General features: G+C 38.8%; 1 protein-coding gene across 1 annotated transcript in view; it reads left to right on the top strand.

Annotated features, from left to right (window-relative positions):
- ar (androgen receptor) overlaps positions 1–15,973 on the top strand; it is a 42,210-nt gene extending 26,237 nt beyond the window's left edge. The window contains exons 4-8 of the mRNA XM_080436595.1: positions 5,753–6,031; positions 7,482–7,626; positions 9,690–9,820; positions 13,366–13,517; positions 13,636–15,973. Coding sequence (XP_080292721.1) covers positions 5,753–6,031; positions 7,482–7,626; positions 9,690–9,820; positions 13,366–13,517; positions 13,636–13,794 — 866 coding nt within the window. The 3' untranslated portion in view covers positions 13,795–15,973. The remainder of the gene's footprint in view (positions 1–5,752; positions 6,032–7,481; positions 7,627–9,689; positions 9,821–13,365; positions 13,518–13,635) is intronic.
- The last annotated feature ends 565 nt before the right edge of the window (positions 15,974–16,538 follow it).

The raw sequence follows: 16,538 nt of genomic DNA, 5'->3' as shown, positions 1-16,538 counted from the left end.
TGTAAAAAATGTGGTTATATGGCGGATTTGGGAAATATTGTACTTTTACTCCACTACAATTATTTGAAAACTTTAGTTACTTTGCAGATATACATTATTACATTATAAATCATACATTAATCCCTTTAGCCCTATTTTATACCTAGGCTATTTGAAAATAGCCGATCTACAAGCTCCACAAGCTTGTAGATTTGCTATTTTCAAACATTTTAGTAGTTTTACTTTTGGTACTTTAAGTACATTTTGATACCAATACTTTTGTACTTTCACTCAAGTAAATTTTCAATTCCAAACTTTTAACAGAGTGCTTTACATACATACATTGCAGTATTGATACTTTTACTTAAAGGGATACTTCACTTTCGGGCCGGGGAAACATTTAAAAAATATATTAAAAATAAATGAAAAAAGTTATGGAAAATTCATGGCCCCCTCACGCATTAGTAGGACACTCTAATGCGTGAGGGGGCCATGAATTTTCCATAACTTTTTTCATTTATTTTTAATATATTTTTTAAATGTTTCCCCGGCCCTAAAGTGAAGTATCCCTTTAAGTAATTGAGTACTTTTCCCACCACTGTACCTGGGCGTTGTTGTTCTACAAACTTTGTTTTTAACCACATTGTCAGCTTCTTCAACTCTGTCTTCTTTTCTCTTAAACATCTCAGTTAGTTTTCGTTGCATTGTGCTTCATTTATTTTTAAAATTGCATTCTTCATCAAAACAGTGTTTATTTCCCCTCGCGTTTCTTTTCTTTTTTTCTCCAGAAAAGACGTGTTGAACCAATCAGAACTAACTATGCTAGTCTGTCAGCCAACCAGAAACATGTTTTGAACGTTGGTGGGATTTAATTCGTCGTAAAGCCCGCCTTCTTTATCCGGTAATTTGCACATACACACATAGGCACGGACAACGGCCGTTTCCGTATCCGTTTTATACCGGATCTCCAAGCTGCAAAGTGAATTGATCCCAGTCCCAGTTTCGTTTCGCTGGAGAAGAGGAGACGCTTCTCGGCTCCGTAAAATAAATAAACACCGTAAAAATAGCACGGATTAAGCTGACACAAACACACAGTGGAACAATTCAAAAGCACTTTATTAGAAAATTTAATAATTGTGTATGTTAATCTGACGTTAGTAGATTACGTTTTCTTCTTGAACATGCATGGCCATGGGTCTGTGGCAGGTTATTTAATATGGGATTTTCACAACTACCTTCGAATTTTTCTTAACGGAACGGCGTTCCGGCACCTAATCTTTTACCGGAACGCCGTTCCGGACCGTGCCGGCCCACTTTCACCCCTGCATTTAGTTTATTACATTATGAACCGTTTATGGGCCATTATTACATTATGAGTTGCTACAGAGCAGCAGAAGGTAATGTTATTGCTCAATCTGGAATTTGAGTGTATCCACCCCTTATTAACCACTTAACCCATTAAGACCTGAGGCCCATTCTACAAATCCATCTAAATCCTAACCGTTTTCTGATATAGCAACGTATGTTGCTATATCACTTTTTCATGTCAAGGACCCCCAAAATTATATGTACTGTACTTGGCTGCGAACCCCTCTCTATTCTTAGTAAACGGACCTGAGTTACAACTGTACTTGCACCGCTTTTTTTCCATCTACACAAAATATTTTCGCCAAAAATAGCCGATGCTTTCCATGCGTTAGACCGGACGGGGCTGGGTTTGTTGTGATCACATTATTTCCAGGTCTACTGTTCTCCAGAAGTCATAGGATCCAATTGACGAGTGCACTCGTCAACAGCAGTCAATGAGTTTAAGATTGAAGAGAAAAGTTAACAATTGCTTGCAGGTTTTCAATTGGATCACCAAATTCAATTTTTACTCTTGAAAAGTTAATTACATCCCCAAATAGAACTGCAACAGTGTTGTTAATTTCACAGAGACAAGATGACAATCTCCCTTTGAAAAGTCACAAAGTTATTTAACAATATTATGATATATTATTATAATTATATTAAAGCAATAAGCCACAAGACGTCGCAGTTTACCATGGATTTTATTATGGCTGAGACACGAGACACGAGGCACGAGGCGCTAGCCAAGTGCCTCCAACCCTGTCAGCCATTATAAAATTGAGGTAAACTGCGACCTCGCGTGGCTTATTGCTTTTCTAAAACGGTTACAAATATGGCAACATGAAAATCATCGACACGTCTCAATTAAAACAGTTCTGAATAATAATTAACTACAAAAACAACTTCTACAAGAAAGTAGTTCAGGAAGAGTAACTTCCTGACAGAGACTAGTGCCTGTTTACTCAGCCAGTCCAGACGACTGTGTGCTAGACGTAAAATTTTCCCAAACAAATACATAAAGAAACAAAACGTAATTGTTAGCACAATCTCATTGTAGCTAAGATATTCGATATACATTTTTTAAAGCCAGAATTAGCTAGTACGTCTGTGAACTTCACTTGTAAACTGCTAGCTAGGGTTACCAACCGTCCCATAAAATACGGAATCGTCCCGCTTTTGTCAGCCTGTGATGTAGTAGCCTAATGCAGGTGTAAGACCATTGTGTTTGTATTGTGTTAATACATAGTTTTCTATGCATTTCGGGGGGTTTTGCGGGTTTGACCCCCCCAAAACAATTTCGATCGTGCGGAGGATAGGGGTCCCTTATTTTAATCTCTGGGAGTTGGCAACCCTACTGCTAGCCTAGCTGCTTAGCCTAGTGGCCTAGACTCCAGCACATACGGTTTGCGAGGGAAGGGAAGTGCTTGTTTTCTCTAGCACAACTGCTTGCTCTTTATTGTCATAACTTTGGTCCGAGAGAGAGAGAGGGAGAGAGGATCAATAGTCAAGGCCATAAACCCAAAAATAAAAGCCTTTGATAAATGGGCTTAGTGCCTATGCGTTTCAACACTTCTTCAGGGCATGTACTGTAAATACAAGTGACAGCTCACAACAATGCTGTTATGAGCCCGGGGAACAAAAAAGAAAGAGAGAGAGAGAGAGAGAACTTTAGTAGTCAGTGTTCTACTGTGTTTGCATCATTAGCTGTGCATTATTGTTTACAGTCATTGCATGTAATTGCTGTTATAATGTTGTCCATGTGGTCCTTAAACATAGTTGGTAAAATCTTCCCCATACACTGTCTATGGTTTCTGGTAATAGAACCCTAGACCCCTGATGGCCTGATCATGAGCGCATCATCCAATCATACCCAAATTGGAATTGCATGTTGAGGGACCTCTATAGAGCACATCTCCAAAACTGCATTCACTTCTGCCCATAGGGTGCAACACAAGCGCAAAACCATCTGTCGTACAAACTCTATTTTCCCTGCAGCTTTCTCGTGTCATGACGGCTGCAGGCCACAACTGACACAGCCCTGGGTAGGCGCCCAGGCCTGGCAGAGATCTGTGCTCAGATGGTCGCACTTTTATAGTTCTTCAGTTGTGAACCAGACATTCTGACAGCAGTTGCATTATGATTGCTTTATATGTTGTCATTCTAAACATTAGACAGTCTGAGTTGCACAATATACAGTGTCAGTGCGACCTTTAATTCACAACTTGCAACACTGGGGACAGCGGTTGCTTCCTGGAGTCTCCTGGCTAGTCCACAGTTGACAGAAAATGTTGGCTAACAGATTTGTTTTGTCTAGTACATCATGCTTGTAGTGAGAGTTAACCATTTAAAATAATAACTTGCCCAACATAGGAGACATAGAACTAAATCAATTCTGGTGTTAGTCAAAGTAGATCCTAAGATGCATGTCTTAAGTAATGAGAAATAGCATACACTCACCATTGCGGAAATTCTACCACAGTTCATTTCCCAAAGTATTTGAACATTTTAACCATATTTTTAATAAATAATTTCTTCACTGAGCTACATTTGTGAGTGTACCAGAAAACTTGAAACCATGGTTTGGATGGCTTCCTCTATTTACACTGGCATCAACTCAAGGGGGTGGGAATGTCGAGGTTAGCTCAACCTGACCTATTTGCAAAGTGCTATACAAAGATCAGATACTTAAGATAATATTTCTCATCACCCTAGAGAGGAATTTGTAATGACAAAATCCATTTGAAATGTTTGTTGTAGGATCATAAATGTAAATGCTATTTATTGGAAATGATACTGCTGTTAAATCTTCAACTAGCTTTTCTCCTCGTTCTTTTGGAATCGAGAGGGAATGAGAAAAGCTTTCCCTCTCTCATGCACGCACACACACACACTTTCATTTATTATGTTTGAAGTAAGACTTAAAGACATAAAGATTTAGCTGATTTAGCTCAAAGTACCGTATTTTTTCATTCACTCAGTACATTGTCAGTATTGCATTTCTCTTTCACTCACATTCCCATAAGACAGGACTGGCTTAGTACAGACTGCAATATTTGGCAGAACTGGCTTAATTACAGACTGTGATATTTGGCATATCATTGACGGTATAATTACTGCAGTCAGATTTGGTAGACTGCCACATGTCAGACTCAGGTCAGAATTAAATGAGCAGAACAAATTAAGCTTGTGAGGGCATGTTAAGTGAATCATCTGTGGTGAATTTGCCAAAGGTGGTCATTAAACTTTTTTAATCTTGTAGTGTTATAGTGTTTATTTTGATTAAAGCACTCAATGAAACTGCTCTAATTGCAAAGAAAAAATGCATAGGTGAAGAAAACTATTCATACACCTAGTTACCTTGTCACTCAAAAAAAACAGTTTTTAACCAGCAAGTTCTATGATGACAGTGGACCATTCTATCGGTCCCAGACAAGTCTCATCTGTTCAAGAGTTCTTTCTCTTAATGGAATACGATTAGATATTTTTCTGGGTATTCATTAAGTATTATCAGGTCACTATAACCAAACTATAATGAATATTTTCTTTAAAAGAACATACATAATGAATGAGACATGAGTGACAGATTACTTGAAAGGATTTAGAAATTCAACTACATGAATTATGATTCACGGAATATCAGCTATTTTAATTCAAGTAATCCTTGAATTATGTATTTATTTATTTATTTTGCGTTAAGCCATGGACGCTAGTTAAATTGATACTGAAATTAACATGATACTGACATGATACTTGTTTATTGATAATTGATATCAATGATAATGATAATGGTTTATTTCCAAATAAACAAATAAATGCTGACATGATACTGAACTTTATACTGATATGATGCTGCTCATGATACTGACCATGATACTGATATGATAGTGATTATTACGATGTAACTATTTTCTCAACAGTATGAGCGGTTATTACATTATGAACTGCTATTACATTATTATCGGCTATGTAAGGTTCTTAATGTAACACATTGTTACATTATGCAAAAATCCATTGTTACGTTATGCGCTCATGATTTTATTACATTTACGTTATTACATTATGTCCATTATTAAATAATGAGTTGCCTAATCGCCAAAGAGCACAGGCTGTTATACCTAATTGAAAATAGTAGATCTACAAGCTCAGGACACATCGCAATGCAAGGCTTTGTGAGCTTGTAGATCGGCTGTAAAATGTAAACAAACAATATCTAAAAAATTAAGCAATTTGGGGAGGTTTATGTGAATTATGTGGCCAATGTTGACAATGAACAATGACGTGGTAAAGAGGTAATTTCATAGGCTACATCACAGTTTTGCGAAGAGACCCTTACGACCCATTAATTTAAATCAAGTCCACTTGGTTATATTTGTTTCCAAATTAATTACTTTTTCTTTGTTCTTCCTTTTACACGTCTTTAAAGCACGTAAATTAAAGAAGATAGGACAACTGAAAAACGCTGAGGAAGATGCTCCAAGCCAGGACTCTCCAGAGGCTGTCCAGGGTATCTCTCCTCACTCTAGGTTACACTTCCAATCCCAGCTGGTGTTCCTCAACATCTTGGAGTCCATTGAGCCTGAGGTGGTGAATGCAGGACATGACTATGGCCAACCAGACTCCGCTGCAGTTCTGCTCACCAGTCTCAATGAACTTGGAGAGAGACAACTGGTCAAAGTGGTGAAGTGGGCCAAAGGCTTACCAGGTAAGATATTGGGCCTCATTCACTAAGCTGTTTGTAAATAGTGTGAAAATAAAGTGACTAAAGGGGGTGTGTATTTTCTCTAAGCACAATCTGACGTGCGATTCACGAAAGGGAGTGTACAGCCTTGATATGTGCGGATCCCAAATGTATCATTTTTGTCTGAAAGTCACAAGCTGAAACGTGGCAGGACGCACCCACTTGACAACTTGTAGATCAGCGCATTTGATTTTGCATGAAGAATAAGGCATTCTTTTTTTTTCAACAATATATTTATAGATTTTTTTCCTTTTCCCACACATTATTACAACATTACATTACATACATAACGGAAAACAAAATTGACAATTACATTTAAACATTACAAGACAATCACAAAATCTTTCTGAGCCCCCCACGCCGTCGGCCCCACACAACTTTGAGCCAGTCCACCACAAGCTCTGTCTCCATCCAGCCCTTTACCTGGGCACGCACAATGATGCCAGGTGGCATGGCCTCTTTAGTTATTGTCTTGCGTCTTAAGATTACGTACGGGGGGAGTTTTGTAGCATCGGCGAGGCACGCCAACATCACAGTAATCCTGCTCTTTTCGTTACCAGTAGCCTTCACAATGACTGATTTTTCACCTAGTGACAGGTACTGGCATGTCGAAATAAACAGGCGTTTGATCAGCTTTGCCCATCTGATCCAGGGGGTATGAGTGTTTCTTCCTTAACTCAAGCACATATCACTGATAAGACAGTAGCTTCTCTCTGAAATCAGAGGGCAAGCGCTGGGCAAGGCTTGTCCTGCGCCGAGAAGTCCAAAATATGGACGTAAACAAGCTTAGAGAATAAGGCCCATATACTTAAAATTATAACTGACTAGTGCATACCCGTCTGCGGATATGAGCACCCAAAGTATGTGCAGTTTGGGTTATGCGCTGTGCACAGACAGTATATCAGGGATGGAACACACACGCGCGCATGTCCCGTTGCAGCGTCGTGGACCCACAGTGAACACACACACCCGCTCCACAGCGAACACACACACACACACACACACACACACACACAGCGGGACCCACACAATTCTGAACAGACAGATCCTGTCCACAGAGGTTTCCTTAATTATATGTAGGATAGGCTGAGTTTCATTCAAGTGCAAAGAAAATTAAGTATGGTTTCCGGTTCCAGTTCACTTACCCATATCTTCGCTTGTTTGGCACAGTAGCCGGTTTAAAATGTAACCGTCAAAGGATATCAAGTAACGTAGAATTATCCAGGACTACAGTCATGCATAGAGCCTATGAATTAGGACTTGCCTATGTCACAAAATAACTTTCCATCTTTTATATTTTTATACAGTATATTTCTTATGGTTTCTGTTATTCTAAAAACATGACCACTGGGATTAAAAGTGCAGTAATTGCTCATGTTAAGTAACATTCTATGTCTCTCAATGATGTGGTCAGGTTTTAGAGACCTCCACGTGGATGACCAGATGACAGTCATTCAACATGCATGGATGGGGGTGATGGTGTTTGCCTTGGGATGGAGGTCCTATAAGAATGTCAACGGCAGAATGCTTTACTTCGCACCGGATCTGGTTTTCAATGAGTATGTGGAGCTGTGACATCCCAAATTCACTTATCTGTTCTAAATCAGTGGCTCTTAAACTGAGGTCCGGGGACCCCCAGGGGTCCTTGGGGTGTTACAGGGGGCCCCAGCTAATTTTTGATAGTTACTGTAGTAAAAAATGGTCCATTACAGATACCATTTTTTGTAACTTTGAGCAGTGGCGTATGCTGAATTCTAACGTTGACCGGGCCAGAATCTTCGCACAACAACGGCTGATAAGTCTATTGAGAATTACCGAGCCATTCCGGGTGGAAAACGGAACGCTCGTCCCAAAACACACTGCCCCATTTTTTTTCGCGGACTGAGGCCGCCGGCTTAGACGCGGGGCAGGGTGTTTCAGGACGACGGTTCTTCTTCTATTACATTTCTGAATGGAGAGGTGCTCGTCTCTGTGCAATGGAGAACCGGTTTGACGCCGAAATTGGTTTTCTAATGGCCACTCATTAACTCATTCAGTGCCACTGGCCAAAATTCATTGTAAAAAAGTGCCATTCAGTGCCACAGCCAAAATTCATTGTAAAAAATAAAGTGCTTAGGAGCCGAGATACAGCCTTTTTCAGTAAGAAGTTAAACAAGAAGTGAATGGAGCAGAACATTTTCAAATCATCATATCTTGGGTTCTGAAAAACGTCCAGTGGCACAGGGCTTATTACAACGGACGTTTTAGACGTCCAGTGGCACTGAATGATTAACAATTCGGCCGAATGCAAATGAGCCCCATTTTAAAACAAAGGCGACTTAAAGGGTGAGCGGCTGCTAATGTTGTTATGTTGATTTTTTGTTTTTTCCCTCTGGCGGATCTTGCCCCTACACAGGGGCAAGCAGGGTTCACACAGACCGGGCCATGGCCTCGTTGGCCCCAATGAGCATACGCCTCTGACTTTGAGAGTGTACAAATTGTGAGGGACATTGAGTGCATTTTCCAGAAAATGCACTTGCTCCTCCTGGAAATTGTTCCATTTTTACATTCTCAGTGCTATGGGCGGCTGTGGCCTAATGCATACCAAACTGGGGGTCCTTGAAATTAAAAGGTTTGAGAATCACTGCTTTATCTATTCTTATGAGCCATGGCTGTCATGTATGTACATTATGCAGCAAAACAACTGTGCCGCTTTGTCTCTGCCTGTATTTCTCTTTCGCTGTCCTCTCTCCACCATTCTTATTCACTCACTCACTCACTCACACACTCTCTCTCTCTCTCTCTCTCACACACACACACACACACACACACACACACACACACACACACACACACACACACACACACACACACACACACACACACACACACACACACACACACACACACACACACACACACACACACACACACGCAAATACTTTTTGAAAATTTCACAAACTACAAATACTTGCAGCAGGTTTCTCAGAACCATAATGATTTTCCTGGTCAGGTGTTCTATTGTCACTGGTGTTATTGTGGGGAAGATTAGTTTTTGAGAATTGAATGTCCTAATGTTGCAGGTGAATGAAAATGATATGTCGATCAGATCTTGAATATTATTAGTTTGAAGTGGTGTCTGTGGTGAAGTCTTTGAGGCTGTTTAAAACAGGATCATCTGGAAGACGTTTTAGCAGAGAGCAGACCTGTGCTTTCTCTGGCATGCTGTAGTATCAACTTTTCTGTATTATGCAGTTTATGAAAGCCAAATGAAAATGAATTCAGGTAAATGATTAATACTTTTCAGGGCAGTCCATATCCTGGAACCGGAGAAGATATGGATGATTGTCAAAATCCTATAATGTGTAATGGATCAGTGACTGAAATTTTGTAATGTGAATCAGACCTGGCTGATTCACATGAATCTGAGGCCCTGGCTAGTTTAAAGTTCTTAGAGAAAAAAGTAAGACACCATTGTCACCACTTGGATCTGACCCTTGCCCCTGTCTACTTTCTAACATCCATTCATGTCAAAATAGGTGTCCAATGTACTGTATAAGCAATTGCTCCCTCACCCTCTCTAATTTGCCCATTCTCATTACATTGTGTCTCACCTCGACCTTTCCGCGTCTTTCCTCTGCAGACATCGCATGCACATTTCCAGCATGTATGAGCACTGCATACGGATGAGACATTTCTCCCAGGAGTTGGTCCTCCTGCAGATCACCCAGGAAGAGTTCCTCTGTATGAAGGCCTTGCTCCTCTTCAGTATTAGTAAGTGTCTCTGTGCTAGGTGTCAAAGAGTATTATCAATACAAACGTATCAATTATTGCAACTGTGATTTCATTCATGTATCGAGACCAGGTTTAGTAACATTGTAAGGAATGTGGATATGTTGAAATGTTGCTGTTGATGCAGCAGTGTCATGAAATAGAGTATTTTTCTATTTTCTTTAATAGAAGTACACATTCAGTGGCCTTGTGGTTAGTGTTCGCACTGAGATTGGGAGGTCAGGGTTCAATTCCCTGGCCGTGTCATACCAAAGACTTTAAAAATGGGACTCAACGCCTCCCTGCTTGACACTCAGCATCAAGGGTTGGATTGGGGGTAAGTCCCTGTGACAGACTAGCGTCATGTCCAGGGGGTGTACTTGTACATCATGGCTGGGGGATGTACTTGTACATCAAGCCGCCTCATGCTACAGAAACAGGAGATAGGCTCCTGCCCTATCAAAGACTATAATATCTGCATCTTATTGCCTACATGGGTTTCTTCATAAACTGACAGGTAAATCATTGCAAATATTTTGGAATGTGAAAACATGAGAAGGACCTTGCCAGAGTGACTTAGCTTAACTAGCTTGACAATAGCAGCACCCTGACTCTGTTTCACCAGAATGGAACAGAGCCTTAAAGGGATATTTAAAAAAGAATCTGGGTCATTTAATCGTCTACTCAGGCTTTTGTGAGCCCCGAGACAGTTTTTAAGTTGCTTGATTCAGTATTTAGATATTTTATATTTATTTGATCAGACACGCCCCTTCCTATACAAACCCATTGTAACTTCAAACTCCATTTTAACCATGATAGATTCATCAAGAACACCAGTTTTTTTCAATAACTTTTTTCATTTATTAAAAATTTGGAAAATGTAAAATATTAATACAATTAAAAAAAAATAAGATAAATGAAAAAAGTGACGGCCCCATCACGTATTAGGAGGGCGATATGGGTCACCAGAACCAAGGAGGGGTGTTTTTGATGAATCTATCATGGTTAAAATGGAGTTTGAGTTTGTATAGGAAGGGGGCATGTCTGATAAGATTAATATCAAATATCTATTATCTACTGAATCGAGAAACTTAAAAACTGTCTTGGGTGTTCACAAAAGCCTGAGTAGATGATAAAATGACCCAATTTCCTTTTTTAAGTGAAATATCCCTTTAATTAGTATCACTGGTAACAATATGGTTACATGGTACATAGAGCCTAACAATAGTGTACGTACAACATGGATATTGTACACATTCTGAAGTGTAACTTTTTATTTTTTATTATAATAGTAATGTACAAATATTGGATCCAAATCTTTGTATCATCTGTGATAAACATTTTTAAAAAGAGAGATGATGATGTTCATAAAACCCTGTCTCCATACAGATGATATACTTTGCTTCAAAATAAAGGTATCGTATCATGTATCATTTGTACAGCTACTACAGTACGACCAACATCAATGAGCAACAAGTTACAAATGTTGAGAGTGAGATCATACCTGCACCAGTTTCATCAAGAAGACTGAGTAGGGTTGATACAACATCGTTTAACATACAAAGATAATGTTTCATTTGTGGGAAGGCCAGTACAAGACCAGAACATCTGACAGCCATTATGACTGGTACAGGTAAGATTTCCAGAGACACGGTCATTCATGCAACATCAGAAAGGTTGATGAAGTTGTACATCATTGGCTGCTCTCGTACCCGGATATCTTTGCGTATGATGCCAAATATCATAAAAGCTGCCTTAAACACTAGATCTCTAAACGACGGAAACAAGAATCAGAACAGCAGACCAGTATCTATGAAAAAGCTTTTATTAAGCGCACTGAAGTCATTGACTGTTTTCTCTAAAGAAATGAAAGTGATGACACTAAACTCCTTGACTGAGAGTTATGATAACATACTGAAGACACGGAAGTCTGAGGAAGAAGATGAGATGGGCCAACACACTAAATACAGATCCTGGAAGCTGAAGGAAAAGCTCATACAGCATTACAATTTGTAGAAAGAGCTGGAAAGTCTGATGTGGTATGCTCTGAAAGTGTGCCCATGGGATATGCAATGAGAGAAGCTGCACATTCAGGTCAAGATCTCTCTGAGAGGCAAATACTACATAGAGCTGCAGATATATTGAGAAAAAAAGCATGGACTGGTGTCTTCAGTATGTCATAACTCTCAGTCAAGGAGTTTAGTGTCATCACTTTCATTTCTCTAGAGAAAACTGTCAATGACTTCAGTGAGCTTATTAATAAAAGCTTTGTCATAGATACTGGTCTGCTGTTCTGATTCTTGTTTTCGTCTGGCATCTGCTATGTTTTGTTTAGAAATGTAATGTTTAAGGCAGCTTTCATATTTGCAGATGATGTACAGTACAACTTCATCAAACGTTCTGATGTTGCATGAAGGACCTTGTCTCTGGTACTCTTACCTACACCAGTCATAATGGCTGTCAGATGTTCTGGACCTGGTCTCGTACTGGCCTTCCCACAAATGAAACGATCTCATCGTATGTTAAACAATGTTGTATCACACTCCATTCTGGTAAAATAAAAAAGATACACTTCAGAATTTGTACAGTATCCATGTTGTACCCACACTATTGTTAGGATCTATGTACAGTAACCATATTGTTACCATTGATACTAATTAAAGGAGAATTCCGGACAAATTAAGTGTTATCTTTGATGTCTCGTTACTCACCTACCGATGTGAAAAGTAGCGTTCTTTTTTTTCATATATTCCCCTGTCGTCATTTTTTAAACCCCCTCCGTTGTCATAATGGGAGCGCGTGGCTAAGGGAAATTCGTCTATTATAACCGACGCAAAGTTGTTTTTTTCACTACTAGTATTCATAGTAGAGTCTCATGATAGTCAAACATGCGTTGAAACTATCTGCGAGGCTGCCGTCAATGGCGAACGATTTAACACTGGTTGCTTGTTTCCAGATTCTGGCAACACGAGTTGCCAGGTTCTGGAAGAAACAAGCAACCAGTGTTAAATCGTTCGCCATTGACGGCAGCCTCGCAGATAGTTTCAACGCATGTTTGACTATCATGAGACTCTACTATGAATACTAGTAGTGAAAAAAACAACTTTGCGTCGGTTATAATAGACGAATTTCCCTTAGCCACGCGCTCCCATTATGACAACGGAGGGGGTTTAAAAAATGACGACAGGGGAATATATGAAAAAAAAGAACGCTACTTTTCACATCGGTAGGTGAGTAACGAGACATCAAAGATAACACTTAATTTGTCCGGAATTCTCCTTTAAGGCTCTGTGCTGCTATTGTCAATGTAGGCTACAGGACAGGCTCTGTTACACTAAACTTTGTCACTCTCCTGCTAGCTAATTAGCTATTTGATTTGGCAAGGTCCTTCTCATATTTTCACATTCCAAAATATTTGCAATGATTTATCTGTCAGTTTATGAAGAAACCCAAACCCAAACCCTGCAGGGGATTAACAAAGTCATTCAATTAATCAGAAAGATTGATTGAATGCACTTTTAGTCAGCAAATATTTCTGTTTTTAACAGTTCCAGTCGAGGGACTGAAGAGTCAGAAGTACTTTGACGAGTTACGTCTCACGTACATCAACGAACTTGATCGCCTCATTCACTACGGAAGGAATTCTAATTGCTCCCAGAGATTCTACCAACTCACCCGGCTCATGGACTCCCTTCAACCGGTGGGTTATAAGATTGCCCTGTTGAGGACACATCTCATTTCATCTACTTCTCACCCTTGGAAGTAGATAAAACTTTTGCAGTTACCATTGTCACATTCATGTCTCTCTTCTTTTACAGATCATAAGGAAACTCCATCAGTTTACATTCGACCTTTTCATACAAGCCCAGTCTCTCCCCACAAAGGTCAGCTTTCCAGAGATGATTGGAGAGATAATCTCAGTACATGTACCAAAGATCCTGGCTGGCTTGGCGAAACCAATTCTGTTTCACAAATAGAAGAATTGTGTAGCATGTAAATAACTCAAGCTGGCTCCCTCCATAAACTCAAGCTAAGGCTTTATACCGTTTCTGTAAAGCTTTATACTGGTTTTGTAACCTACATTTTAACCTAATTCTACTTACTGCTATTTTGTAACCATTATTTCATTGCTTGAGTTTTCCCTTTAAGACTTAATAGACTGTTTTCAGAAAATGGTTTAAGCATTTATCTCAAGAGCTATGATGTGCCAACTTGCCAGTTGTCTCTTCCAAGCACCCTTGTGTACTAAAACAGATGTGAGGTCTGAAATTTAAAGTCTGTTACTAACAGACGGTTGGTAATGGTAACACTAATGTCTATTCACTTGCTTCTACTGTTGGAACTAAATAATATTATACTTGTACTTGCAAGGTTAAATTTAAGCAAAGAAGCAGTCTTGAAAGTACCGTATTTTATGTGTAGCACCATTTTGTATTTTGTCACTGACTTAACATATGCTTGCTTAAACTTCTACCGACTGTATAGTACACAAGTTATACTTTTACCGTACAGAATGCATACATACTGTACTGAAACATTCACATGCTTTGTCTGTAGAACTTTGGCTGCAGTACAATGCAAATGTCTTTAAAATATACAGCATGCTTATCGTTACTCTGCACTTTTAGTCACCATCTGGGTAGTATATATATATAAATATATTCTTGGTGTTGTTAACAGTCAAATTTAAAAAATCAACGACAAAAAAATGTTATTTATTGAATGTTATTTATTGATTGATATAACTTCAGTCGTACCGTTTTGTAAGCTTTGATGCTTTACTTCTGATCTTCTAAACCTCAGATTTAGATGCCCTGGTCTCTAGGACATAGCACTGATGTTTGAAATGGTCAGGAGTTGCTCCACCATCCGGAATCATCATGGAATGGTTTTAGCATTAGTATTCCAAACGGTTTAGTACAGTATACCATAGTTTTTTAGATATGATGCTAGAGTGTAAGAAAACACTTATTTCACCTCAACTCTTGTCTTTTGCAACCTGTTCGCAAAGTTCAGATTTTAAGAGATTTTAAAGTTAACCTCTGGCTTATTCTGCATCCTCCTAAGTCAAAATGGTTAATCCTACATCTTTTAAAAAATTGAAGGTGCATGCTTCACGTGTTTGCAAAATGGTATTTCTATTTTTACAAAAGTCAACGCATGTCCTGATTGGTTGCTGTAAATACCGCATTCATTCCTCTTGTTACAATTGTTTGAGCAAAACCATGTCTCGTAATGCTCAATAGCTTATTAGTGTACATGATTAACTATGGTACTTATTGTAAGTCAACTTTTACATCTTTTTGTATACGTTTTATTGAAAAACTTCAGCTGCCTGCAACATTTTTTTAACAGTCTTCTAACCAAAATGCGTCTTTTTTATACAACATTTGCTTTTTATAAAGGAGGGGCTTGTTGGGGGGAGCAGCTTTTAAGATAGGTAAAGCATGAGCCAGGATATGCCCTTACCTCATCACAATGATTAATTATACTGTATACCCTTTACATGAATGTATCTATTGTTGTTTTGGGAAAGGCTGGATTAGCTATGCCAACTAGAACTGATACAACCTGAGTCTCAACAAGTCCAAGATTTAAAAAAATTGCCCTAAAAGACAATAACTACAGTTTTTGTTCCGTTTAGTTCTGTTTTTCAATCTAGATTTTTGGCAATAGTATTTAAACAATGACTATGGTGCCTGGAAATGTATCAGATTCTTTATTTTAAGTAAACATTTGTTCATTCAGTCACTGTTTTGTTTTTTAATTAATGATGTAAATATTTTTTTTGAGTTGCTTTTTTCTGGCATATTTCAGCTTTATTAAACATCAGGGGAGGGTAACAAGAAAGCACGTCATCAGCCAAATGTGAACCCATGCGACTGCATTTTATAAGCCTTAATTTACTGAGCCACTATGATGCCCCTGAAAACTGAAAGATGCTGTTCACAGTTGTGCTGAATGTGCTATATATTAGGCTGGTTCTTTGTATGTGATGCAGTAACTATGTATATCAATTAGATGAATGTTCATTTTGGTGTCTAAACACTTGACTTTGGAAGTCAGTTCTTGTATGATTTATACAGTACCTTTTGTGATCTAAGTGTTTTTCACTTATTGGGTGTAAAGCTTCATCACCTTTTTTAAATGGCAATTAAAGCAGTGAATTAACATGTGACTGAAATTTACCATTATTTAAACTGTGGATTTGATCATGTTTTAAAATCTGATTGTTTTCTACTTAATATTGTTTTTAGTCTTCGGTCCAAACTCGGTACCAAATCAAACTCAAGATTGAGTTAAAACAAAATGTAGGATGTGCAGAATGTGGATAATACATCATAATTAAACTAGAAAAGCGTTCTCCTCAGAGCACACTCAGCACAGGTTTCCGCCAGGGCCCGCAAAGTTTGGAAGGCAGTCATAGCCAATTGGAATGTGATCTAAAAAATCAGACTTACACATCTTGGTCAGATGACCCCAGAGCTAATGTGTACCGATTTGTGAGAATTTTGGACAAATCTATTGTACAAATCTATTGTATTGCACAAAGTGTGTTTTGAAGAAAACACAAAATGGCAGAAAATGTCTTTTGGCACAAATGGTCAGGGTCTATATGTTGCGTCATGATCCAAGGAATCAGGGGGGAAGCCAATCATAGTTAATCAGGATGGAATATGAGAAATCTGACAGGTACGTCTTAGTCCTGATTACATGGCAA

The sequence above is a fragment of the Gymnoscopelus braueri genome (assembly GCF_963280865.1).
Source record: "Gymnoscopelus braueri genome assembly, chromosome: 8".
Lineage (NCBI taxonomy): Eukaryota > Metazoa > Chordata > Actinopteri > Myctophiformes > Myctophidae > Gymnoscopelus > Gymnoscopelus braueri.
This window is presented reverse-complemented; position numbering and strand designations above follow the sequence as displayed.